The sequence below is a fragment of the Globicephala melas genome, chromosome 7 (genome assembly GCF_963455315.2).
Source record: "Globicephala melas chromosome 7, mGloMel1.2, whole genome shotgun sequence".
Classification (NCBI taxonomy): Eukaryota; Metazoa; Chordata; class Mammalia; order Artiodactyla; family Delphinidae; genus Globicephala; species Globicephala melas.
The window spans coordinates 15,728,931-15,755,642 of NC_083320.1; the positions used below are offsets into that span (position 1 = coordinate 15,728,931).

The window sequence follows — 26,712 nt, forward strand, 5'->3', positions numbered from 1 at the left end:
ATTTCCTGGAGACTGGATGTCAGTTGTTTTTTTAATTTGATATTTGTTAAAGTGTGAGCTCTGTTCTGTTCACCCTTTTGCGTGTACTGCTTTGCACAGACCTGGACGTAGAGTAGGCACTAAATAAACATTTGGTGAAGAAATAAATGAGGAATTAGAGAAAAATTTTGTGATGAGGTTATTAAAAACTTTGATCCCTTTTTTTTTCCTGGAAAAAAAACGTATGTCTAAACATATGTATGGTACAGGTTATGTCCTGTTATCTGGACTCTGGTTATATCTTTGACAACTTGTTTTATTGCTATTTCTGGTGGTGCATCATCTAGGGTTACTCGTATAAATAGGGTCTTGGCTGGCATGAAGTTTTAGATTCTGAGTCACACCCTAGAATGTCTTCAGTGTTTGAGAAAGTTAGCATACTAATGTCAAATGAGGATACATATTTTATACTTCAAAACTATAACTTACTTTTATTTTACCTTTCTGCAGTTCTCCACATTTTTCAAAGTCTATTCGTGCTCCTGTAAATCTGTTCCTTACCATCACCTATGGATTCTTTTTTTTTTGCGGTACGCGGGCCTCTCACTGTTGTGGCCTCTCCCGTTGCGGAGCACAGGCTCCGGACGCGCAGGCTCAGCGGCCATGGCTCACGGGCCCAGCCGCTCCGCAACATGTGGGATCTTCCCGGACCGGGGCACGAACCCGTGTCCCCTGCATCGGCAGGCAGACTCTCAACCACTGTGCCACCAGGGAAGCCCCGCCTATGGATACTTATTACTCCTTAACAGATGGTGAATACAATTTAGGCAACTGTTTGCCCAGCTGAAGGACTGGGTTGAGAATAGAATCCTGGGAGTAAAATACCAGTTCTTTTTTTGTGTGTGTGTGCTGCCTCTAGCTTCCTTGTTTACCAAATAGGTAAATTTGCTGCCCCGGTGGTGGCCACTTAGATAAAAAGGATGCCAGTTGTGTGTGGGGCATCGGGACATAGGAGTGGGGAGACAGGTGACAACTATGGTTCTAGCATTTCTGTGGGTGTAGCTAGTGGCTTGCGTCAGAGGTCACTGAGTTCATGTGGAGATCCAAGACAATCCAATAGTCTGAAGTCAAAGCCAAGGTCAACATTAAGCTAAAGTAACCATAGGTGCAAGACTTCAAACCATCTGGGAAAGTTGATCAATTAAAAGAGTTTCCTGGTTCTCTATCTGCTTGTGAACTGAGTAATAACTTTGGTTCTTGGGTGTGATTAATTCATGAATGAAGTTTGGCACTTGTTCTGTAAAGCTGAGTAACATTACAGGGACATGGGTCCTCACGGGAAAAAATCCCCCACAACTCTGGCTTCATTCTTCCCTGGAGATAGGATAAGGCATCCCTCCATGCATACTGCAGAGGGATTGGGACTTGCATCATGCTAGGGAAAAATGAGAGTTTGTGTTTTGTATTTTGCCTACCCCTGGGTGATGCAAGTGGTGGTGGGCCTTGGGGGTGACAGGGAATGTGAGGATGAAATTTGGCACAGAATTCATAAACACAAGCATCTACCTGAGAAAGTTATTATGTCAAATCTACTTCCACTTCATACTAGTTAAGTAACTCTGTGCCTCAGTTTTTTCATCCATAAAATGGGGAATAGTGTTCATTTGCAGATTAGATGAACAGAAGCAAGTAAAAATGTTTGACATGGTACCTGATGCGTAATAAGTACCCATAAGATGTTGGTTATTGTATAGACCAGGTACTATCGTATAGACCTTTTTCTATAAAGGACTGTATAGTGAATATTTTTGGTTTTGTGGACCACTGGTCTCTGTCACAACTACTCCTTTGTAGCATGTGGCCATACATAAATGAGTAGGCATGGCTATGTTCCAATAAACTTTATTTATGGACACTAATATTTCATTTAGTTTTCATGAATTGATGTTTTTCTTCTTTTAAGTTTTTTCAACTCTTTAAGGATGTAAAAACCATCCTTAGATCACAGGGCATGCAAAGACAGGTAAGGTAGTAGGTCGTGTTTGGCGGACCCCTGCTATAGACCATTACATCTCCAATTTGGAAGTATTATTTTATCTCCTATTGCCACATCTATGTTTGTGGAGATTCCCATTATTAGAGTTCTGTTGGCAACATCTGGTTCTGTTGCAAAGCATGTGATGGGGTGTCAACAGTCCTTCCTCATTCATCCGAGACTGGTTATACCCTCAAAGTGGAACACTTCTAGTAGACAACTGAAGTCACGGGATAGGTGGTCCTTTAAATGCAAAGTGCATTTTCAATTTCGTGGAGTCTTGGCAAAATTTCATCTTTTTTTTTTTTTTTTTTTTTTGCGGTACGCGGGCCTCTCACTGTTGTGGCCTCTCCCGTTGCGGAGCACAGGCTCCGGACGCGCAGGCTCAGTGGCCATGGCTCCCGGGTCCAGCCGCTCCGCGGCATGTGGGATCTTCCCGGACCGGGTCATGAACCCGCGTCCCCTGCATCGGCAGGTGGACTCTCAACCACTGCGCCACCAGGGAAGCCCGGCAAAATTTCATCTTTAAGAAATCTTTCTCAGATGGTAATGTATTAGAACTACTGAGGTCAGTGAAAATTAGTGCTTGATCTAAAGTGAAGAAATATAAAGAAATTTAGTCTTGAATGAGTTATTTGGGGTAAAACTGTGAGGTCCTATAACATATTCAGAATTCAGAAACCTCAGGTGAGAATGAAGCCGTATCTTCAGATGCAATTAAAGAAGAAATGCAAGGTAATATTTAAGTGAAATTATAAGGCACTTGTGCCTGAAACAGCCAACCGGTTTTTTTCCTTGTAACTTTGTAATAGCCCCATTTCTTCCACTTCAATTTCTAGGGTATTATATCTGGCCTAAATCTGGTGCAAGTACCTCTTTCTTTTTTTAAAAAAAATTTTAATTTTTTCTATTTTTGGACCGCACCGTGCAGCATGTGGGATCTTAGTTCCCCAAGCAGGGATCAGACCCACACCCCCTGCAGTGGAAGCGTGTAGTCTTAACCACTGAACCAGCAGGGAAGTCCTCCCTCTTCCTTATCATAATAATTTTTTCCAGTTTCTGTGGTGCCAACGTTTCCCATGCAAGATGTGACCATATTAATTAACATGCATAGAATTTTTAATTGTGTTTATGATTATTTTTCTGATTTTTTTCAAGTTTAAGAGGGTGCTAGTAGTGTCACCTTTTAGGTACCAAAAGATTTCACGTGCTGGTTAAAGTATTGAATTGACTGAAGGTTGTTTGCAAATTCTCATAAAAATACCCAAGTGTTTTTGGGTTACCTCTCAATACTGGAACTATCTCCATTACTATAAAAGTAACACATATTCATTGCAGAAAAAATATTTAAATAATAATTCACAAGTCATTTGAATTGTATTCCCTTTGAGGCTAATGAGTGTAAGGAATAAGCACATGGAAGAACCACACTCATGGTGGTGATTTCATGAGGGTGTCAGCAGCCTCATGAGATCCCTACCCAGGACATGCCCCGGATTCCCAAGACGTTTCCTTAAGGTTTGAAAACAAAGCAAAATGGCTTTCTGTACTTATCATGAGGTTCTCTGTATTATCCATGACCGTATGGCTCTGTTATAGTTTATGGAATGGGCTTTGCTCACAGGCTGATGAAGTGGCTGCCCCTGAAGGCTGATTTCACTGGAATTGAGGAAGAAACCCCATGTTCCCGTGAAAGAAGTTTACAATCAGGAGTATTGATTGACTTGTCTGTCCCTGCTATTTGGGGGGTAAACTGGGCTTCATTGCTGTTGTTTAGGGATGTTTACACTATGTTCATGGCAAGAAGTGTGGATGTAGAAAAAGTGTCCTTCTCTTGTGCACTGCACTTAGGGCCTCTCTACTTTTACCAGAGGTTTATGAGCAAAAGTGGATTTACAGTGAAGCTAACTTCAGAGCCCTTACTGGCAAGGAGTCCTTCCAAATCCTCGCAAAGGGCCCTCAAAATGTGTCCCATGGTCATGTGATTTTGTAAAATTGGCAAAAATAAGCTAGTTTTGTGGGTTATTTTTAAAGAACTCTGTCCCCCCAAATTGTAAAAGCTTCAGACCCCACAAAGCCTGGATCTGTTTCTGGCTCTGTATTTGCAGGCTGGGACTTACTTAAACCTTTTTGGAAGGGGAAAAGAAAAACACCTTTGTTGGGAGATATGTAGAATTCTGGGATTTGAGAGTAAATCTTCCCTAAGGCCTAAGACTGAAGAAGACATTGTGAAAGGAAAGATTTTTCTCAGGGAAAGGGGCATGAAGCTGAGACAGGAATGACATTGCGGTTGTCTTCCTGTATTAAAAAAAATCAGGATATTTGAGAAATCTTGAAGGGCAGATATCGTAAGCTATCAGAAAAGAACCTCATACACTCATATTTTTTTATTTTCTGTAGAAAGTGAAAGGCTTAATATAATGCCTCTTTAATTTAATATTGGCTAATAAAGTTTGGTGCTGCGTTATCTGTTACAATAATAACGATGATATGGTGGTAATGACGAAGACAAAAATACATATGTTACAGTTTACAAAACACTTTCATATACTTTCTCTCACTGGTAACCACTGAAGCCAAGAAAGAGTCTCTTTATTTCTGGCCTTTGGATGCCTCCAAAATGAACTGGAATTCTGTGAAAAATGAGATAGAGTGGTCTCCATGCTTCTCTTAATTATTCTTTCCTTATTTTGTGATAAAGCCATGACACCATCTGTCAATTTCTCTTCTTCTGTGAATTCCTCAGCATCAGAGCAGTCTAAATAACCATTGAACTTTGACACACAAAGCAGTTTCCCTTCAAATGCCCTCTCATTTTTCGCTTGCACAACTACTCAACTGGCAAGCAAAGGACCAAGTTCCCTCAAAACCTGCTCTTCGTAAGGCGGTGCTTGCATTGGTTAGATTTGTCTGTATAAACTTACTAGTTGGTTTGCTGACCTCTGACTGCTTGACCCTTTAAATGAAAAGGCACCACTGGGACATACAACTAAATTTATACACATTCGAGGAAGTGGTCAGAGAAATGTGTGGTTGCAAAAGAGTTGACCTGAAAGTTTAGTCGATAGTTCAATTAGGAAGGAAAAGTGTCGATGGAATGGAAAAGATGAAGTGCTCCTGCAGTACAGAGAAAGGAGGGGTATTTAGGATGGGGAGGTTCAGGGAAGGTTTTGTGGAACTGGGTTTTGAGACCTGACATTGTGTAAAGATGGGCAGAAAGGTGGTAGAACACACAGTGGGTTAAGGTGGCAAAGTCAAGATATGGCCAATCCTTGGTCCATTTTGGTAAGCACAAGGGATTCTGGGAAGTAGATTTGTTTCAGTCCAATGAAAACTTTAAACTCCACTTGGTGAACTCTTTGTAGATATTCGTGTACATGTTCATTAATAGTTTTCTACATTTTGAAGCTGATTTATTCAGGAATATATTAGTCATTATTTCTTGTAAAAATTGGTTATTAGTGCTTGGTATTTGAATATACATGTTACTTGAGCAAAGAAATTTGTGAATGATACTAAGAAATAGATGATCTAGAAATCATTCCTATGCATTTTAGAGTGAAGATTGGTGATTATCTCCTTAATTCTGGAAACTTATTGGCTTGCTGAGACTTTGGGCAAGTCCTTTTAAACCCTCTGAGTATCAGCTTCATTTGGAAAACAAGGATACTAATTTCTAACTCACAGAATTGTTACAAAGATATAATGAGGTAAAGAACTTTAATAATCAGAAAAAAACAGAATCATATAATGGTTAAATGTACATATAATGGTTGAGATGCTAGATATTTTTTTCCATCTGAGCCCAATTTGAGCCCAAAGTGCTTCATCTCATTTCATTAATTTTTGGATTCAGTGCATCTGGGAGAAGTTTTCTACCTACCATAGTTGATCAGAAAATAGAAGTCACTTCACCCACAGATCCACAGAAAATTATGAGTTGATAGTGTGATACAGAGAAAAGAACCAGAATTTAGAATTTGAAGACCTAGGTCTGAGATTTAACTCTGTCACTAACAAGCCAGATGATGATAGAGGAACCATTTCATTCATTTGAGACTCAGTTATTATTTTTTTATCAGTAAGGTAAATCATGATGATTTTAAAGTAATTTCCAGTTTTTAAAATTCTGTGCTAGGCAGCGCATTTAATACAAAACATGAACATCTCTAGCAAATAGTGGAAAAAATATTTTAAACAATATTCCTAATTTTTCCCCTGCAATTTACATTGTTAGTTACCTGGAACGTCATCTTCCTGTTTCAGTTGGTTTTCTCCTGTTGGTTTTCTTTTCTAGCCACTGTCTCTCTTTATGCCCATCTTATGCTCAGACATTCACATACTGATCCTGCTCTGGCTTCTTCTACCAGGAAGAAGAAAGCATTTTAAGGGCCCCCTCTTACTCAGTTGCATCATGGTTGGAAATGGGGATGAGGATTTGAGAGGCGTGGTCAGTAAGGACAACCACCTCTGATGACTCAAGCCTTTGACAAGCTTTCTTAAAACTGTGGCTTATTTACTGTGAGAGTGGAGAGAGAGATGTATGACAGTGGCTTCAGTGCTTGTTTGAATGAATTGTATAACTGCATTCACATGTGAACGCAGTGTGAATACACGTCATTTATCTCGGTCCTCATGGGCAAATGCTTATATTTGTACATTCAAATGTATCTACAAGTTTCGATGAGCAAATTGGAAGCACCCTACATAACCTCAGAACTCAAGTGAAATTTTTACATATCAACAATACTACCAACCAAACAATTTTGTTGTTATTCTAAAACAACAAATTCATTTGAATACTTGCTGGAGGAAAAAAATTTATTTACTTTTTAATTGTGTAGCTAATCAAGAGAGGGTTTTTTTTTTTTTTTTGCGGTACGCGGGCCTCTCACTGTTGTGGCCTCTCCCGTTGCGGAGCACAGGCTCCGGACACGCAGGTTCAGCGGCCATGGCTCACGGGCCCAGCTGCTCTGCGGCACGTGGGATCTTCCCGGACCGGGGCACGAACCCGCGTCCCCTGCATCGGCAGGTGGACTCTCAACCACTGCGCCACCAGGGAAGCCCAAGAGAGGGTTTTTATTAAAAACTTATATTTCGTTAATAATATACATGGAACAAAAGAATGGAAAGAAATACGGTAAAGGAGATTGGCCAATCTATATCTCTCTCTTGATCCATCTACACATTCATGCATCCATCTATCCATCCGTCTATGCATCCGTCCACCCATCCATTTACACAATCTGATCTCTAATTTTAGACACTGCTCAAATTTTATTTTATAATGTAATTTACCTTTATAATGTAAAGTCAAAAATCCACAACAAAATAAGAAATGTATTTTGTCCAAGAAACTCTTCTTAGGAATAAACTTACAATTGGGTGACGAAGAGTAGGGCTTCACTTTGAACTAAATTGGCAACATAGTCTTTAAATGCTGGCATTATCCTTACATATTGATGGGGTGATTTCCAGTTAAAATTACTGGCTGGTGTGGGTGGGAAGGATGAGTAGGACTACATTTGGTCAGCATCCAGGAGGGTCCTTAATTTATTCAAAGCTGCCGAAGATCAGGACACATTTTCAGACCCTTACCCTCTGCCCGCCCCATTCTGTCCGAGCAGGCATTCCTAACTCAACAAGACTTGTCATCAGAGCCTTTTGGAGAAAGGAGTGCCTGGGGTCAACCCACTAACTCTGAAATCACTTATTGTGTTATTACTCTTCTTCATGAGGAAGGAAAGTTGACCCTCTTCTCTTCTGTTCTTTCCTCTTCTGTCCTCCCCTCCCTTACTCTCTCCTACCTAAAACTTCCTTATTCATTTCCTTCCAGCTCTGCAAGATAGTTCCTGGAAAGCTAATGTGGAGAGGAAAGGCAATTGCCCAACAATTCACATAGAAGCCTGCTTTTGAAAGAGTTCTTGATTTTTTTTTTTTCTTTTCTAGAGTTGGGTACCTGACCTATTCACATTGGTTGTGGCCACTAATCAAAATGAGAAGATAGTGAATTGGTCAAAACTATGCTTCATTTTGCCTATATAGATTCATATCAGTAGACAAAATTGAAGATGAGAATTTGCCTCCAAGCAAACATACTCAAAGTTCTTCCCCATGGAAATCGAAATGAATGTTGGCATAAAGGAGAGGTCAAGTATACTTAATTTCTTGTAGGCTGTTTGCCTGACTTTTGTTAAGCTCAGCCTTCTCGTTTAAGTCTTGAGGTATTTGGGAGCACAGGATTTATTTACTTTCATAGCTACCATAACCATTGATCCCACAGCACAGACACATGCCCTGGGCCAGGAGGAGTAGAGTATCCTGGGCTACGTTTTAGATTTTTAAGGGAATTGGAAATGGAGCAAGAACTGAATATCCTTTGTAAGTGGATATGTATATACTGGCTGATTATGGGCAGGATCTTCAGAAGAGGAAGCAGATGAGAGACAGGATAATGCTCTTATTTCACAAAATCCGGAAATGCTACATACATCTTCAAAGTTTTGTTGATTGTTTTTCTCTCTGAGTCTTAGAACTTAGAGAGCATTTTTATCATGGTATTTTTTTTTTTAATGCCCGGTGGGGTTGGATAATATGAAGGTGAAGGGATGCAGAGGGCCACATTTTCGGAGGATATATTGTACATCAGGAGCTGTTCTGTGCTTCACAAACTCTTCTTTCCTTAAAACCAGTCTTTGAAGCATATGTTTTAAACCACATTTTACTAATGAGAGAACCGAGTCAGAGGGTTAAGCAGCTTGCCCCAAATCAGAAAGGAAGTGGCCAGGTGGGCATTTGAAGTAGATTGGCTTGTCTCTAGAGCTGGGGGTCTTCTACCATGGCTTACTGCTTTGTTTGTGCAAACCTTTGGTATCATCTCTTCCGAATTCAACGATGACTGTTGCTTATATGCAAAGAGAAGAAAACAAAATTTCAAAAATCAGCCATCCCTATCTGACTAAGGACAGTGATGTATCATTTACCATTATCTGCTTAGTCATCTCGACTGGTTTGCCAGTTCCTCCTGGGGTTCTCTGGTGGGATATGACACTAATTTGGAAGCCAACCTTCCAAGTCTGAGCATCATACCTCTGCAGGATGGAGAGAAATCCCACTCTCTTCTTCATTATCCCTTTCCTCCCGGCCTCTATCAAAGTACTATTTGCACAGTAGGTCTCCCATGAGTGATTTCTGATGATGACCTTGATGTTGCTACTAATGCGTTTGCCAGGGAGAATTAAGCTCAGCCTTCTCTTTTGCCTCCAGGAAAAGTTTCCTCTTTCATTTATGTTCAGTTATTACCTCTTTCTATCTTCCAACAAGCAATAATTGACCCAGATAAGATTTGGATTTTCAAAACAAGCTTCCCATACTGCCTCTTTTCTTCCTTTTGGAACCCAAGAGAAAACGAAAAGCAAAGAAACAATCTTGAAATACCATATGGGAGGTGTCAGTTAAAGCATTTATGTATTAATTTGATCTCTGTATTAAAGATCACAGGCGCACAGAATCTATGGCTCTGTTATTTAGTAAATAATGTATCTAGGTTTTTCAGCCTTGAGAGACCACTTAATCTTCCTGTTGCTGCAGGGCATGGCTGGATTATCTTCCGTATATAGTGATACTTTACTTTGATTCACTGGAAAGAGCACTGGAGAGGGAGTTAGGTGATTTGAGTTTTACTTTCTTAGTTTAAGCGCCATACATTATTCATATTTGCATGGCTGGTGCCAAGGACAATACCAGCCAAATCTTAGGCACTCAGTAAATGTTTACTGAAAGATGTGTGATTTGGGGCAACCCTACTTGCTCTTTCTGACCTTCAACTGCAAAATGAAGGGACTGGCCAAAAGTTGCTTCCTTCGATTCTGAAATTCTGTAAATGTTTTGCTTTGGTATTTCAGGTCTCTTAGTCATTTTTCTTCTTAACTCCTTTGGTTGGTTTCTGGCACAAAAAGTGTAGTATTTAACTTTCTTCTTCAATCTGCCTTTCTTCTCCTTTCCAAACATCTCCCAGTCATGCTAATCCTGACAAAGTTTAGTTGTTTAGGTTTTGTGTGTCTTGGGTTATCTTGTCTTCATAAGGGTGGCAAAAGCATTCTTTTGTTTTCTACCTGCTGAAAGGCTCTTTGTGTAACTGGTCACCTCTTTTATATATTCAGCCTTAGTTTATTTGTTGACTTTTAAATGACTGATGCACACAATAGCAAAAATATTCGGTAGTGGAAAATAAAGGCAGGGTGGTTCTTTGTCAACTGTGTCTTATTTAAAGCTCTGTAAATATAGTTAAGGTTTGGGTTTCATAGCCAGAATTCTTTCTTAGTAACTGTATGTAACATAATTTCACATACACCAACCACCATGGAAAATATCACTCACCTTTTATGGTCATGTTTTCGCAACGGATTTATAGGGTTGACTGTGACTTGGAAGAAAAATGTGACGATACTGGCCTTTTTTTTTCAACCCACATCAATGGTTTAACCGACCTGTTCCTCAAATAACAATGTTACTCATTGATCTTATATTTGGGTAGCCTCTCTTAGTTCTCATTGATCAGGTAGGTTACATTACTCTTGAGACCTCATTTTTTTCTCATCTGTAAAATGGGGATGACAATACTCCAATAGGGTTTTGGTAACGATGAAAGAAAATGCACATCAAGAACGCTGGAAGCAGTGGTTGGCTATAGTAAGCTGTCAGTAAATCAGTGAATAGCAGCTTTTCTTATATCATTATTACTGTTATGGAGGTGATTTTGCCAGAATGTTGAAGGAACCATCACAAGAAGGGCTTTGAGAGATCCATGTTCTGCCTCTAGTTAACCAGTTTACATAAAAATGATTTCAGAATTAAGTTGTTCTACATGGCAGTGGATGAACACTTGGACCAAAAAATATGGTATCAATTCAAATGCAGTAACAAAAACATAAGCTAAATCTCCTCATAAAGTGGGTGTTTTGCAACATGGTTTTTCTTTCCCTATTAGAGAAATATTTTCCCAAAGGAGGAAAAGAAGGTATGTTTGGGAAAGTAAAATGGCTAGCCACAATTATTTCTTAAACTGATATCATTGGTGATATTAGTGGTAAGCCACCCAGAACGAGAGCATTTCCAATATTCTACAGTTGTGCATAAATAAGGTGTAAATGGAAGAAAGATACATAATTACTATATGGAACATGATCTTATGTTCTATTTCATGCATTTATTTTTTTCATTCATAACATTTTAGAAATGCATATTTAATCCTGAGAGATTAAAAATGCCTATTGTTCTTTCAACTTGTTTGCTGTGTCCTGATTTTCTTTCCTGACTCAATTCCATTGAATATCTATGAGTTGTCACACTTTTAGTAAGTAATAACTGTGTCAAGCTGTGCTGACAAAATATCCCAGCATAACTGTTAATAAGCATTGTCATTTTCATTGTCATGAAACAGTTTAGCTGATGATTTATCTCTTATAATGCAGCACTTGGGGCAGATGTATGACTTGTCTCTTTAGCAAGTCAAGTAATTTCTCTAACAAAATGTTAAGCACAGATGGGCCATAAGCTGTCAGTTAACTATTATTGTGTCTGCATCTGCTTGCTCTCAATGCACTGTTTTATGTATTCAGTCAGTTACTTAGCTGCAGCTCCCTGAAAAGCTGAACCTACTCTGATTGGCAAATAAAATGTTCATTTGTCTCTTCTTCCTATTGTTTTGTTTTGGTAACACATGTCAGCAGCTCAATTACCCAGTTCATTAACAGCTCCCAAAGGACATGATGGCCAGCCCGTGATAAGAGGGCAATTGTGGCACATATGGTCAATAATGGCCTCTCTCTTGGCAATTGTAAATAAAAGTCACTTGGCCCTTTTCCTTTCACAAGAACTACTGTTTTCCTGTTCCCCTTCAGTGTGCAAATTACCTTTCTTTGCTCCCTGCAATCCAGTCCCAGTAAACCAAAACCTAGCTTACTGCTTTTAGAGACACGGAGACTTCAGCACGGAGAGAGCTCTGGCTCTTAATTTTAATTATGACTGACTTTTAAGCTCTTGAGGGAGGAAAGTTCTTATCAGGGGAGACTATTCTTAGAATGCTGTTAGCTGACTAATTAGTTAACTAATCGGTTTTCCTAATTGAATAGCAACACATTTTCTTTTTTTCTCTTTGAAACACGCTGGTGGTGGTTACCACGAAGTTTCAAAAAGCCATTGAAAACAAATATTTGCGAGTAGAAATCATTTGCCGGGGTCGGGTAGGGAAGTGTGGCTTCATCTTTGCTTGATGAGAGAGATTCATTTCGTTAAAAGGATTCTTGTTACACACACGTAAATCTCAAAATAAAGGGTTTAAGAAGCCACTGGGTTAATCTGGGTCACTGTCAGGGTCCCCAAAAGTAGTAACGATTCCTTCTTCACTTTATGCCTTTGGAAGGAGGTGCTGAAACAGCAGTTTGGTTGGGATTTTGTGGCTCCTTTAAGCAACATGTTGCTTGTGTCGGGGAAAAGAAAGGGCACAAACATGTTTTTACTTAAACACATCAACGAATACAGCTACTAAAAATAATCACTAGCGGGGCTGCAGTAAGTGAAGGAGAAATAGCCTCTTTCTAGCTGTGTTGTTACAAAGGAGGCCTTTTAAGTGACTAATGGTCAGGTAGTGGCTGTTAGGAGGGAACTCCACCGGATTACATTTCCTCAGTGTAACGTGGATTGAGATCCAACACACCCCTGAAATTCAATGTTATTAGAACCTCAGGATCCGGGGTCTTTAGGGCCACGCAGCTCATTGCCTCGGAGGCAGCTTGGCCGTTCAGCCAGCCTCTGCTTGTCAGCCCTTATCTTAAATAAACACCCAATGGTCCATGTTGTGCATTTCAAGTCACTCTCGGGCCCCGGAGCACACGCGGCCCTCCTGGACTGCCCCCGCGGCCGGCCATATTCATAACCAATCTGTACTCTCCTCCCAGGGCAGCAGGGACTCGGGGAGTTGTTGAGTGTCAGGGTTTATTTGCGCTATTTTGATTAGCACCAACCTGGCAGGAGCTTATTTTCCTTCTAATGACCCCGTGCTGTGAGAAGGCGGCTTCCGAGGGAAGGGCTTGGGTCAGAGGGGAGGGGACCGGCGTTACATTTCTGCAGCCCCCAGATGGGGACTGCTGGGCGGGAACGAGAGTAGGTGAATGGCTGGAGGGTCTTAATTAGATTTAGAGTTCTTAAAAGAACCTTTCCGAGAGAGAGCCCAGAATATTCTTGCCATACACTGTCCTGCTTTTTTTTTTTTTTTTTTTTTTGCACTTGCTAAAGATTTTTGGACTGGCAAATTGGGGGAGAAGTTGTAGAGGCAATAAAAGCAAAACAAGACCCCCTGACCCCCGCCCCCCCCGCCACCCGCCAAGAGGCCACTGATCAGGTTATAAACTATCTCTCCTAGTTTATCAACGATCATGGTCACAATTACTCAAATCCTAGTTCTGAGTTAGGAATTCTGGAAAGTTCCTTAGATAGCTTGAGTTTGTTAGGTCACACCCGCTTTCTAGATCTACTTTAGGGTTTTGTTGTAAATCTTTGGTTTGTTCCTTTCAGCGGGGTCTCTTCTTGTTTCCTTCTCTTGACGTATATACAATTTAAAAACATTAAAAAAAATAATGTTGCCGATTACTTCTTAGCTTGTGAATTAATGTGGCAGAGAAGCTTCCAGGTGCTGAAGTCTCTCAACTGGCTTGGATTAACCCCTACTGTGCTTCCATTTCAACCTCCCCCTCCTCCCTCCTCTGGAAAAAAAAAAAACACCCAACCTCCCCTTTCTCATCCACTCCGGCTTTCTTTGTGTCTGCTGCTCCCTGCCAGGCAGGTGTCAGAGCCCTGAATGAGGGTAAACGCTCCATTGATGGATTCCACAGATGGAGCGTGGAAATCGGTAGAATAGGCCTCGGCCACAGGCCATTTCTTGGGATCCAACAAAAGCCTCCAAATAAGTCAACAAAAATCCCAAAGATCACAAAGGGAAAGTGTCATTTGTCATTTACTCTGGGTCTGTGAGGGAATATCAGACTCTTCCTGATTTTCACCCGAGTAAACACGAGAGAGGTCATTCACATCTCTCTCAGTGTAAAAGGGCTATTTCAGATCAGAAAACAGTTAGTTGTCCCATTGTCCCCTTGGTGTTGAATGGTAAAACTCACAAACACAGGAGACATTCTACAATTAGCCAAGTAAGTACATCCAACTTCAAGTTGACCCGTTAAAGACCTCATGGGATATACTTCTGAAATACCTTCATGCTGTCTGACACAGGGTGAAACCACCTTGTGGGGCTCTTAGGCACGATTTTTATCTGTATCTTGTTCTTTCATCGGTGAAACATAGCTTCGAGTGCCGACGCTGACAGGTTTTGCTTGGAAAGGTTAGTACAGATGGGACGACCATCTGATTTGGTCTGAGGCTGTCTTAGAATAAATGACAGTTGACCAAGGAAGTTCAGCCTCAAAACCTGCAGAGAGAGATTCCCCCCACCTCCTCCCGTGTCTGTAAATTGCATTGTGTTATATCTGGGGAAAACATAGAGTTTAAATGGTTGTCATGTTTTGATTCTTTAATTATTCAGATGAAAAGTCTTGCTGAGAAGAAAGACAGTGTGCCAAGTGCATGCTTGTGAATGATTTTGGCTCTCCATTTTTTTGCCTGTCTCCCATCTCTGAATTATACTGGTCTGGAAACCAATAATTATAGAATTCCACGTGACTAAATCCCTATAAAATTGAGGTAAGATCTCATGTATAATAGCATTAACTAGGATGAAATATTTCCTGAGGCTATAGAAGAGGTCACAAGGGGTTAACGGACAAAGACATACTCTCTAATTCTGTAATTCCTTCTTTAATTAAACTTCATGGTTGGTCCGCTGGTGGTAATACTTCTGCCTTCTCCTCCCAGTTTGATTTGTTTCCGAAAGAAGAATTTGTAATCCTATGGGGTATGATTGTTGCCTATGCTTGATCTTTTTTTTTTTTTCTTTAAGCAGAAAATGTCCATTTTCCCAAGGTTGATTTGGGGAGTTAATGTGAGATGATTGGGATAACTAAAAATTTTGCTCCTAAGACCTAGAATTAGCTTAACATAGAAAAAGAAGAAATGAGCTTCTTTTAAAATTAAGAATAAAGCACAGAGTTGAAACACTCAGGCACCTGGGTGAGAGGTGACATTTTCCTGGTGATCACGCTGAGGTTTCTGCTGAATAACTTGTGAATATCCCAACAGATTTCAAGTTTTTATTCCTACACTTTTGCCTAAAAAGAATTTGAGGTTACTTTACAGCTCTTGATATCCTTTCACTAAGGTGCCTTTAATATCAAAAAAGAAGACTTTAATAAAGATATAAACAGAGTGATCAGTTCAACTGCTTGTGAACAGTAGTATTTTCCCTATTGACCCTGGATCTTAGAACTAAGCGTCTGTGATGATTATTAATGGAGACTGCACATGGTCAGACTGACTGCTTTAATTTCTTAAATTCATTCAATATCTTGGAAAATTGATCCATTTCTTAGTGCTTTATTGTCATTAAACATCTATACTTTGAATATATAAAGAATTCAATAAATATTTGTTGAATTAAATTCAATTGGGAAATTGATTTGGCATATACTATTGATTAAACTTGTATTTCTGTCAATTTCATTTGGTTCTAAGAAGTTTTGAAAATTTGGGACAAATAAGAATAGCAGTGGCAATCAGCTAAATGATTTACATTGGGATTCCTGTTTTGGTGTGTTTCCGGTATTCCTCTTCAAAAGGGGACTGTGTGTGTGTGTGTGTGTGTGTGTGTGTGTGTGATAAAGAAACTCAACACCTATTTAGAACACTCCAGGCTAGATGAGAGAGAGTTCTCCGAAGTCCCATAAACCTGGGTCAAATCCCAGTTTCCAAGTTGTGTGACCTGAATAACCTCTCTGAATCTTTCCTTTTTCTGGGGTGAGTATTTACTTCACGGGTTTTTGTGTAGTTACGTAAGGAAAGGAGAGAAATTCTCCACCTCTTGGGAAGGTTTGCTTCAGGTTCATTGGTGACATTGAGTTAAACAAATGTATAAGTCAGAGAATGGATTGTGAAGGGGTTTTGGTAATAGAGTCAAAACTTTCAAAGTCTGATAAGAATATGGATTAGGATAAAATCTGAGAATTTTTATGCAATTAAAACAATAAAATGTCCACTTAAAGGACCATGTATTATGTATTGATATGGATTTTCTTATGAGAACTATTCTGGAATTTCAAATTAGGGGACAATATCTCTAAAGAACAGTAAAGCAAACTTTGTGAAGGCAGGTGTAGAATGTGACTGAGCAACTTAAATGTATGAAAGTCTCCCTTTAATATTAAGGCCAGGGCTTCCCTGATGGCGCAGTGGTTGAGAGTCCGCCTGCCGATGCAGGAGACACGGGTTCGTGCCCCGGTCCGGGAAGATCCCACATGCCGTGGAGCGACTGGGCCCGTGAGCCATGGCCGCTGAGCCTGTGCGTCCGGGGCCTGTGCTCCACAGCGGGAGAGGCCCGCGTACCGAAAAAAAAAAAAAAAAATTAAGGCCAGACAGTATAGACTGAAGAAATTATATTTAATCTAGTTGCTATATCCTGGCAATTTATTAGCATTTAGATAACTGTCTTGCTAACACTGCTTGTAGTTTTCAAGTCATAGCTTAAATATTATTCACAGAAAAAAATAATTTCTTTCTGTCAAGCTGTCTGAAAGAAAGGCCTTGTTTTTACTTTGCTGAAATATTTAGCAAGATTAGATACTTGGTATCTAGTATCGAATTTGTTCCAGTATCTTGAGTAAAGTTAAATATGTAAAATAGAACTTCAACGGATTGATTTAATTTGTGCTATTAAAATGGGATTTAAGTTTTAGACTTGTTTTTGGTAAAAACTGAATGATTCAAATTTAGGACATTATTGTGAACCATGTTCTGTGTAAATAATACATTTTAGGGCTTCCCTGGTGGTGCAGTGGTTAAGAATCCACCTGCCAATGCAGGGAACACGGGTTCAAGCCCTGGTCCAGGAAGATCCCACATGCCGCGGAGCAACTAAGCCCGTGCGCCACAACTACTGAGCCTGCGCTCTAGAGCCCGTGAGCCACAACTACTGAAGCCCACCTGCCTAGAGCACGTGCTCCGCAACAAGAGAAGCCACCGCAATGAGAAGCCTGTGCACTGCAATGAAGAGTAGACCCTGCTCACCGCAACTAGGGAAAGCCTGCTCGCGGCAATGAAGACCCAGCGCAGCCAAAAATAAAATAAATTTAAAAAAAAAACACAGAAAACAATTTAATTCTATTGAGTAGTATAAGAAATGGTAGTGTTTCCATCTTTAGAAAGAGCTAGTATTTCCTAGCTGGTAGATTAATCTAGGGTTGCTGACTGAACATTTTTTAAAGCCCACATCCTTTTGGAGTTTACAGATGGGGAAAAGTTAGAATTAACTTGTAAGGTTGTGGCTTCATCGTGTCAAAAATGATCAGCTGGTTCAGATAATTTTCTAGCAGAAAAATCAGGCAAATCGTTTCCTCAGTGTCTTTAAAATGATGCTATTTCGAGTTTTTCCTAGTTAGATGGAACCTTTGGATTGCTTTTGAATAAACAGTCTAGGAATAAAAGTAGTAATTTGCTAGCTTGTTAAAGAAAAATTTATTTTTGGTGGTAAAGGCTGTGCTATTGAACTCAGATAGTCTTGAGTCTTGTTTATCACTGACTGTTGGTGGTTCTTCATCTTTTTTTAAAAATCACAATCCTCTTTGAAAAAATTGGTAATTATTTCCTAGAAAAATTCAGGCATGCAAGTACTTGCAAGAATTTCCAAGTAATTTTCAAGGACTCACAACCCCCGCCCCAAAGCTCATCTATAAATGGTAGTTGGGTGACTCAAAAGAGCAGAATTTCCATTTTAAAGATGTAAAATTGTGACAGAAAAGTGAGTTTTGGTTCAAAACTTAATTTTTCTCCTGTACTTCTAGTCATTCAGCATGTATTTATTGAGCACCTATTATGTTCCAGCAGTAATTCTAGCAATGAACAAGGCAAAGGAAGGGTCTTGAGCTCATAGAGCTTCTATTCTGGGGGATGTTAATTGTTACGGTGAAACAGTGGTCTTGACCCTCAGAATTAACTCTGGTTGGTACTTGTACATCTAAGCAGCCCTCTTTCTCCAGAAACCAGCGATGATTTTGATTAATTGACCTGACAGTGCATGGCACATCATATTTACTTGGGAGGATTTACTAGCCCCAGAGACTCCCAAAGGAAACATGAAAATTTCCACATACTATTATCCTAATGGGATCATAGTAAGAGAAAGTGCAAGCAAAGATTTAAGGTTCTCACAGGCAGAGGAGAGATTTTGGTCAGTTCTTAAATGCTGTTGAGTTTTTCACCTGAATTCACTTTAGACAGAAAAGTCAGGGCAACAGAAACTGGAAGCATGGAAGGAAAACATTTTATAAAAATTTATTTTCTTCTTAGGGGAATGAGTAATCTGTTTCTTGGGGAGTATATTATTTATAACGGAAAAAAATACAGGTGGGAGCAATTTTTTGGATAAATTGTGGCAGAAAATATTTTATATACTTGGGAATTTTGAGGGGGAAGTGAATAATTAATCTGAAATGTTCTGCAGAGCGTTCTCAAAGTGTCTGTCCAGGATCAGTAACATCAGCGTCAATCGCCAGGGAATGTGTTAAAAATGTGAATTCTCAGAGCCCACCCCAGACGTATGGAATAAGAAGAGGGGACAGCCATCTGGTTTTTAATAGGTTCTTCCAGGGATTCTGATGCTCCAGAGGTTTGAGAACCGCTGCCCTACAATTAGGCACAAATTATTGTTCTTTTAATTTGGTTCACGTTTATTAAAGGTATACACATGTAAGTTGTATTGGCTGCTTTTGAAGTTTATAATGCAATGAATGACATATTTCTTAGCATGTTAATACTCCTGTAAAGTGTTAGCATACTTAAAGTCTATTTTTCTTTCTTTCAGTTAATACTAACATTTCCTAAAATAAGATTTATATTAAATTAGACCATTTTACATTAAATTAGATAAGAATTGAAAAACCAAGCTTAATGGCTAACATACAGTAGAGCATTACATATTATAATTCCCTTTTGCTTTTATGTGCCAGTATCGGTTTTCTTTGATTTGTCATATATATTATTAATTTACTCTCTTAATTTCACAGTATTTGAATGTGAATAAAATGTAGAAGGACTAAAATATTAGAAAACTTAAAATTATATTTGTGGGTTATTTTGGATGTGTACCTTTTGGGGCAGCTTATAATTTATACTGAAGTAAAATGAAATTTTAAATTTCTATAGGGCAGAACTAAGTTTGAGCTTAAGAGAAAAGAGAATTAGTAGTATAGGAGATACTTCATTTTAGGATCGCTTCTTGCTCTTCCGGCATTTCCCCAGGTTCTACCAGCCTGGGGGGCGGAGATGAGTTACCTTGACGTTGACATTAGTCATCTACAATTTTCTGGCTTTCTCTCCTCATTTGCTGACAGCACACCTCAGCCTCTTCCCCAGAGGATCCTCCAGTTATTTGGGAAGTTTTGAGAGCATTTGCATGTGTTCAGGGGCAAGGCTGCTCTGGCTCCCACGCTACACTCAAGAGTCTGTGGCCTGGTAGCCCTCTGACAACCTCTGCCACTGTCCTGAGGGCCAGGCCTCTGGGAGGGGGCTGCTCTCCTACCGAGAGCCCTATGTCTGGTGCATCTTCAAGCTGAAGAACCTGCTGTTGGCCAACAGGTGCTCTACTGTCACAACTCACAGACGCTAAATTGCATTATTAATGCAAATTTCGACAATTTCCCAACTCCTCCTCCGGTTTCTTGGGCGCCTGCATACTAAAACTGGAAGGTCTCCTTCCTGATGCGTGCTCATCCAGGCAAATTCAAGCTTTGGTGAGGAGGGGGCCTGTAGCAAGGCTGGCTTCAGGGACGTGTGGCCTATGCAGTCGCTCAGGGCCCCATGTGCAGAAGGCCCCGTGCTTAGTTTTATGCTCTGTAGTTGCCATCTTGAAATTCGTGATAACTTGTGAACACGGGGGTCCTGCGTTTTTATTTTGCACTGCGTTCCTCAAACTAGGCAGCGGTCCTAAGCAGCTGCCTCTCAGACCCAGACTCTGAACTTCTGTTTAGAAACAGCTTCTTCCTGAGTCTGTTCTTGAGATTTGCATTAACAATGTCTAAACTCTCCTTGAAGCATTTCCTAATATCTGGCAATGAGAGAGTAAATTTAACACGGTGTTTCTTACAGGAGCGGTACAGTCTACAAATTTATAGGGATCCTGCACTAGTTCACGATTATTGCCTTTTTAGATACGAAGTCAGTTTTGGAATATTAATTTAAAAAATCACTTTTTCACAAATTTTTTCCTGGTCTAAAGGCTGGTGAAGATTGATCAGGAACCAGATTAAATGTGATTCATTTATTAGACAAGAACGGAGTACCCATGAAAGGCTAAGGACATGGGCCAGAAACATGGAGTAAGGCCTGTCTCTGCTTTCTAAGAGTTCATAATGGGCTTAGAATGACAGGTGCAGAGAGCCATTATTTCTGCCTGGGGGCCTTGGAGATGGGATAGGGGAAGAGATTAAATACCATTTAATAATGTAATACTGCAAGGAGGGGCTTTGTGTCAGTGGGAGGACATTGGGAATGTACTTTAGACTAGGATTTGAATCATTATAGCTTGGTCAGACTTTTTTTTTTTTTTTTTTTTTTTTTTTCATATTTTGGCACTCCAAGAAGCTTGTGGGATCTCAGTTCCTTGACCAGGTATCGAACCCGGGCCATGGCAGTGACAGTGCTGAATCCTCACTGCTCAGCTACCAGTGAACTCCCCAGACTTGTTTTCTGATTCACATTTGATCACTTTTTTTCTCCTGTGCTTTTAGCCTCGGCACCCCAATCAGATGAAGGCTCTGACATCGACTCTGAACCAGATTTACCGCTCAAGAGGAAACAGCGCAGGAGCCGAACCACTTTCACAGCAGAGCAGCTTGAAGAACTGGAACGGGCTTTTGAAAGAACTCACTATCCTGATATTTACACTAGGGAGGAACTGGCCCAGAGGGCAAAGCTCACCGAGGCCCGAGTACAGGTACTGACATCCAAACATCCCCTTCCTGCTTAAACCCACACAGGAAACAAGAGTGTCTTCTCCTCTAAAGCATGTTTCAGACCAAGAAAGTAAATATATCAGGAATGGTCCTTCATTGTGCATGGCAGCCTCTCACATTATAAAGTTCTTCCTTTCTCTCTCATTTCTTTCCTTCATATTTCGCCGTGTCGTGATAACGACGTCATGACCTCCGTTTCCATTTTATGGCATGTGCTTGGTCCAAGCACCTCCTGCCAACACCCCCCCCTCGCCCCCTGCCCCGCCATCTCCCCCAAGGTATGTCTGTGGTATACAGCAACATATTACTTTGCTAACCAGTCAGAAAGTTTTCCTTTTCCTCTTAATAGGTTGATAAGTCCAATTAAATTTATTGATGTGATGGCTATATTTGCTTCTTTTCTATCACATTATTTGATACAAGTATTTTATATATATAGATTTAAAACTGTGATCCATTTAATTAGCTTTCTTTGTATTCTTAGTATTTTTTTTTGTATTTATGAAAGTAGACATTCTTATTTTAGACTTTGGTTGTCATTATGAGGAGAATGTAATTATATCAGATGTATCACAGAGAAGGGTGTCAATTCACATTATTTATTCACCATTTCAGGAATCCTTGTTATGTACCAAGCACTGTATAGACTTTGGGGGTGGTACATAGATAATAGCAAAATTTTGAGTGGTTACTCTGTGCCAGGCACTGTTCTAAATGCTTTATAAGAATCAGTTCATTTATTCACCGTTAAAACCCTAGGTTGGTGCTATTAATATCCCCAATTTATAGATGAGGAAGCTGAGACTCAGACTATTTAAGTAGCTACCCAAAGTCATGTAGCTAGTAAGTGATGGAGGTAATTGGATTCCATACACTTCCTCCCTATGGCCTTTCAATTATGAAGATGTGCAAAGTTATATAAGGTAAAATCCCTTCCTTTAAGTCTAGAAGCATTGCAAGTAACTGTATTATTTAAAGAACATTTTAAATTATCTTTTCAACTCAGAAGTGTTCTGAACCCTCTGGAAAGGCTACTTTGGTGTAATATGTTTCTATTGAGCGATAGAATGATGTTTCATTGTGAGTAATGAACTTTCTTCTCAAGGCAGTAAAGCATGGTTGGAAAGATTACAAATGCCTCAGGGTATCCTGGAACCCCTTACTGCCCCAGGAGTGAAGTTACCTTGTCTGGAAACGTCATGTTATTGCCAGATACTTGACGTTCATAGTTAGAGTGAGGCTGGGGACTCAGCAGTGAACTAGGCAGTTGATGTGGTCTCCAGATTGATCGACACTTTCCCATAAGCATCTAACTACCTCTCCTATCACAGACTATTTTGGAATAGCCTCTCGTAGCCTGCAGAGCCAAGTCAGAGGGATTGTTTTCTTCAACTTGACTTTCTTTCTGATCATCACAGTGCTAGGAAGGCCAAGGAACACTAAGATGAATTAAGGCAAATTTCTCAAGGAACTAGTATTTAATGGGTAATAAAGTAAACGCATGAATAATTTAAAAACAAAGCCGAGATGATAAGTGTGTTAGAGAGAGCTGAAGTGCAGTGAGAGTCGAGAAGAGGAAAGGGTCAGATTTTATTGGAGCAAACAAGAGGGGATCATGAAGAAGGGAGGGTTCAGATGGCCTTTTGAGTTTAGATAGATATTCATTGGACAGGGAGGTTGGGAGAGTATTTTGGTAATACAGAATAATGAGCAAAAGCACAGAGTCGGAAGCACATGAGTTGCATATCAGATGACCTTTCATTTTTCACTCTAGTCGTGTTGAGAACACAGTGAATAGTTCAATTTGGTTAAGGGTAGGGAGTGCTAGGGTGGCAGGAAGGAATATGATTGCTTGAAAATCTATTTGCTCTCTTTGTATTCTTAGTGTTTATTTTTTGGTACTTATGAAAATGTTCATTCTTAACTTTGGTTATCATTATGGGGAGAATATGATTATGTCAGATATAACATACAGAAGTGTGTCAACTCAGGTTATTCACTCGTCATTTCAGGAATCCTTGTTATGTACCAGGCACTCTGTGGAGTTTAGGGGTGGTACATGGACAACGGCAAACTTTTCAGTGGTTTCTGAAGTAGGTCAGTGGCAGTGAGGATGGAAAGGAGAGAACTGCCTTGAAAGGTGGAAGGTAGGCAGCTGATCGTGTGAGCTGGAGGTGGGTGCAAAGGTGAGTGTAGGGAAGAGTCACAGATATGCTGGGGTTTGCAACACAAATGTTTTACAGCTGGAGCTATTCGATCCCTCTGCCTATTACATTGTGATATAGCGCTCCTTCCCAGAAATGTCCACCGCTGACCACAAATCATGATGATATTTATAGACGTATATATAAATATCACATTATTTTATGGTAATATATACAGCGTATGTATTATAATATATATAATAATGCTACAAATATTACATATATCAAATCTATTTGTTTTTATTATAGTTATGTGGTCACCTGGTTTAAATGGAAAGTGAGGTCCATTCATTCTTCCATTCTTTTGGCAAACCTTTACTGACTGCCCACTATATTCCAGGATCTGGTCCTTATCCTCTCTGGCTGGCCAAGCCCACATACTGGGTCTGTCCTTAAGATAGATCGAAGATCAGTTCTGAACTCAGAGTCAAAAAATAAACATTGGCTGTAAAGAAATCAAACAAAGAGAGTGACGGAAAATTGAAAAGAGCGTGCTGTGTTGCTCTCCCTCGTTCATTGTTGCTTTTGCCAAAGACAAAGATGGGGGGACAGAGTTAATCTCAACCGCATGCAGCTTGTACAGTGCCCGGCACTCGCATCTGGCTCAGTGAACGTCAAAGGAGAATAAGAATGGCCCATTAACTTCCAGAGGACATGGGATCAAACCAATAAAGAGTGGTTCATATTTTTCTATACAGTGACCTCCTCTCCGAAGCGGGGCCCTCATTAACCTAACAGCTGTCCTAATGTGGCTTTAACCCGGTGACTCTTTGCATTCCTTATGGCTTCATTAGTTCCCTTGAGACACATCACGTCTTGCACCACAGCTATGATCTACAGCCTAACAAATTCCCTACAACACCCGGCATATGGATCTTTTACTTAACCCAGCAGGAAAAAGAAGGGAGTAGTTAATCACTGATTAAAATGCCAGAACAAAATCCTTTAGTTTTTAGAAGGATCTGGGAAAGCAGTAGCAAAGTCAACTCAGTTTGAGTGATAGCCAGAGAGTGTGAGTTATTTTAATTTGGGGCACCTGGGAAAACCCAACACCAAACACCGCACCCCGCCCCCCACAAAAAACCCAAATGTGTCTACATTCCTTTTTTTTTTCCTCCCAGAGGGGGGGGAAAAAAAACACCTTCTAAACCCTTCTGGATAAAAATGAGACTAAAGCTTTAATAAATTAGACCTATGTCAGTATTCCATAAAAATTTGTTTAGACAGTAGCTATGTTATATTTATCAGAGTCAAATCTGAGTACACAATCTAAGAATGATTGTACAGCAAAGACTAATTTGCCTAATTCACCTCCTGGGTAGCTGTTACTATGCAAATAAGGGCGAGCACTAAAGTTTTGTAAGGAAGGGTGACTTGCAGACATTTATGATGTGTAAACGTTTTAGTAAATATTCCATCTAAAACTCCAAGAAGTAGGCAAGCATTGTTCTCTTACCACCCAGGTAATGGAAGACAGGAAAGGAAGCTGCTTGTGGAAAAGCATTTAACTAGGAGTCTCAGAAGATGTGGGTTTTGGTTTCAGCTTTGCCAAAAATGTTTTGTTGGGCAAGTCGCAATTTTGCTGTAATCCTGCTGGACTTCAGGTTTTTCAAAATTTAAATACAAATTTGAAAATATGGGGTTTAGATCAGATGATCTTAGTCTGGGTCCATGGATGACCAGGATAATCATGGATGGACTTCAGGAGATCTGGGAAACTTGAGATTTGTGCACAAATGTTGTGCCTTTGCCTGTGTGTGTGTGTGTGTGTGTGTGTGTACACAAGTGTTAAATAGGGAGAGGGCCCCTAGCTCTCATCATATTCCCAAAAATCACCACCTCCTGTTCTTTCTTTCTTTCTTTTTTCTTTTTTTGGCAGCACCACACAGCTTATGGGATTTTAGTTCCCCGACCAGGGATTGAACCCAGTCCCTCAGCGGTGAGAGCGCGAAGTCCTAACCACTGGACTGCCAGGGAAATCCCCCCCGTTCTTTCCTTTAATTAAAACCCCCTAGGATGCATGATCTCTCAGGACCCTTATAGCATCAGTAATTTGTGATCCTCAGGGAAGCCCAATGGTGGTTTAAAGCCATCTAACAGATCTGTATAGTTTATTTTTATTTTATTTTTTGCGGTATGCGGGCCTCTCACTGTCGTGGCCTCTCCCATTGCGGAGCACAGGCTCCGGACGCGCAGGCTCAGTGGCCATGGCTCACGGACGCAGCCGCTCCACGGCATGTGGGATCTTCCCGGACCGGGGCACAAACCCGTGTCCCCTGCATTGGCAGGCGGACTCTCAACCACTGCGCCACCAGGGAAGCCCCAGATCTGTATAGTTTAAAGATAGGTACAGAATATTGGTCCTGAACTCCATAATAAAGCAAAAATGTGGTCATCCTACAATTCTCTGCAGGAGTTTGCCCTTGGGATACATAAAGATGCAGTTAAGTACACTTTCATGTGTGTCGTGATCCTCTGACATTCACAGGAGCGTGGCATTTCTCCTCATCAGCCTTGCTCATCCTTTCCCCAACCTGCTCTCCATACAGTGGTCAAGGCTGGGTAGCAGCAATGGGAAGAGGGCTGGGCGTGTGAGATATGGGAGAGAGGGAGTGGAGTGAGTGGGAAGGTCCAGGGAACAAGCAGCTTGTCCTGAATTTACCTACTTGGAAAGTACTGTAATTGGCACTTTAGTTGCAGCTCTAGTATTTTTTTTAAATCATTTTTTTTTTAGATGTTGGGGGTAGGAGTTTATTAATTAATTAATTAATTATTGCTGTGTTGGGTCTTCGTTTCTACGCGAGGGATTTCTCTAGTTGTGGCAAGCGGGGGCCCTCTTCATCGCGGTGCGCGGGCCTTTCACTATCGCAGCCTCTCTTGTTGTGGAGCACAGGCTCCAGACGCGCAGGCTCAGTAGTTGTGGCTCACGGGCCTAGTTGCTTCGCGGCATGTGGGATCCTCCCAGACCAGGGCTCGAACCCGTGTCCCCTGCATTAGCAGGCAGATTCTCAACCACTGCGCCAGCAGGGAAGCCCCTCAGCTCTAGTATTTAATGAAACATTTTATAATCTTGTTGAGAATTCTCTTTCTAAGGATTAATGATTACATTCTCTTCCCATTTTTTAAATGGCATTTGAAATAACCCATCTGGAACAATGTAGGTTAGATTGCCTTTGAGGACCACGCCAAAAATGTGAACCAGTAATTTATTGACGGGCAAAATTAGGCTTACACCATGGGACAATTAACACTAATCCATGAACCTTGGAAGCAATTTGGACCTAAGTCTCCATTCAAGCCAAACTGGCGTTCAATTATTTGAGGT

General features: G+C 40.5%; 1 protein-coding gene across 3 annotated transcripts in view; it reads left to right on the top strand.

Moving 5' to 3' along the window:
* PAX3 (paired box 3) overlaps nucleotides 1–26,712 on the top strand; it is a 95,936-nt gene that overhangs the window by 43,544 nt on the left and 25,680 nt on the right. For all 3 annotated transcript variants that reach the window (XM_030837538.2, XM_030837377.2, XM_030837461.2), the window contains exon 5: nucleotides 20,959–21,164. In XM_030837538.2, the coding sequence (XP_030693398.1) occupies nucleotides 20,959–21,164 (206 nt within the window). The remainder of the gene's footprint in view (nucleotides 1–20,958; nucleotides 21,165–26,712) is intronic.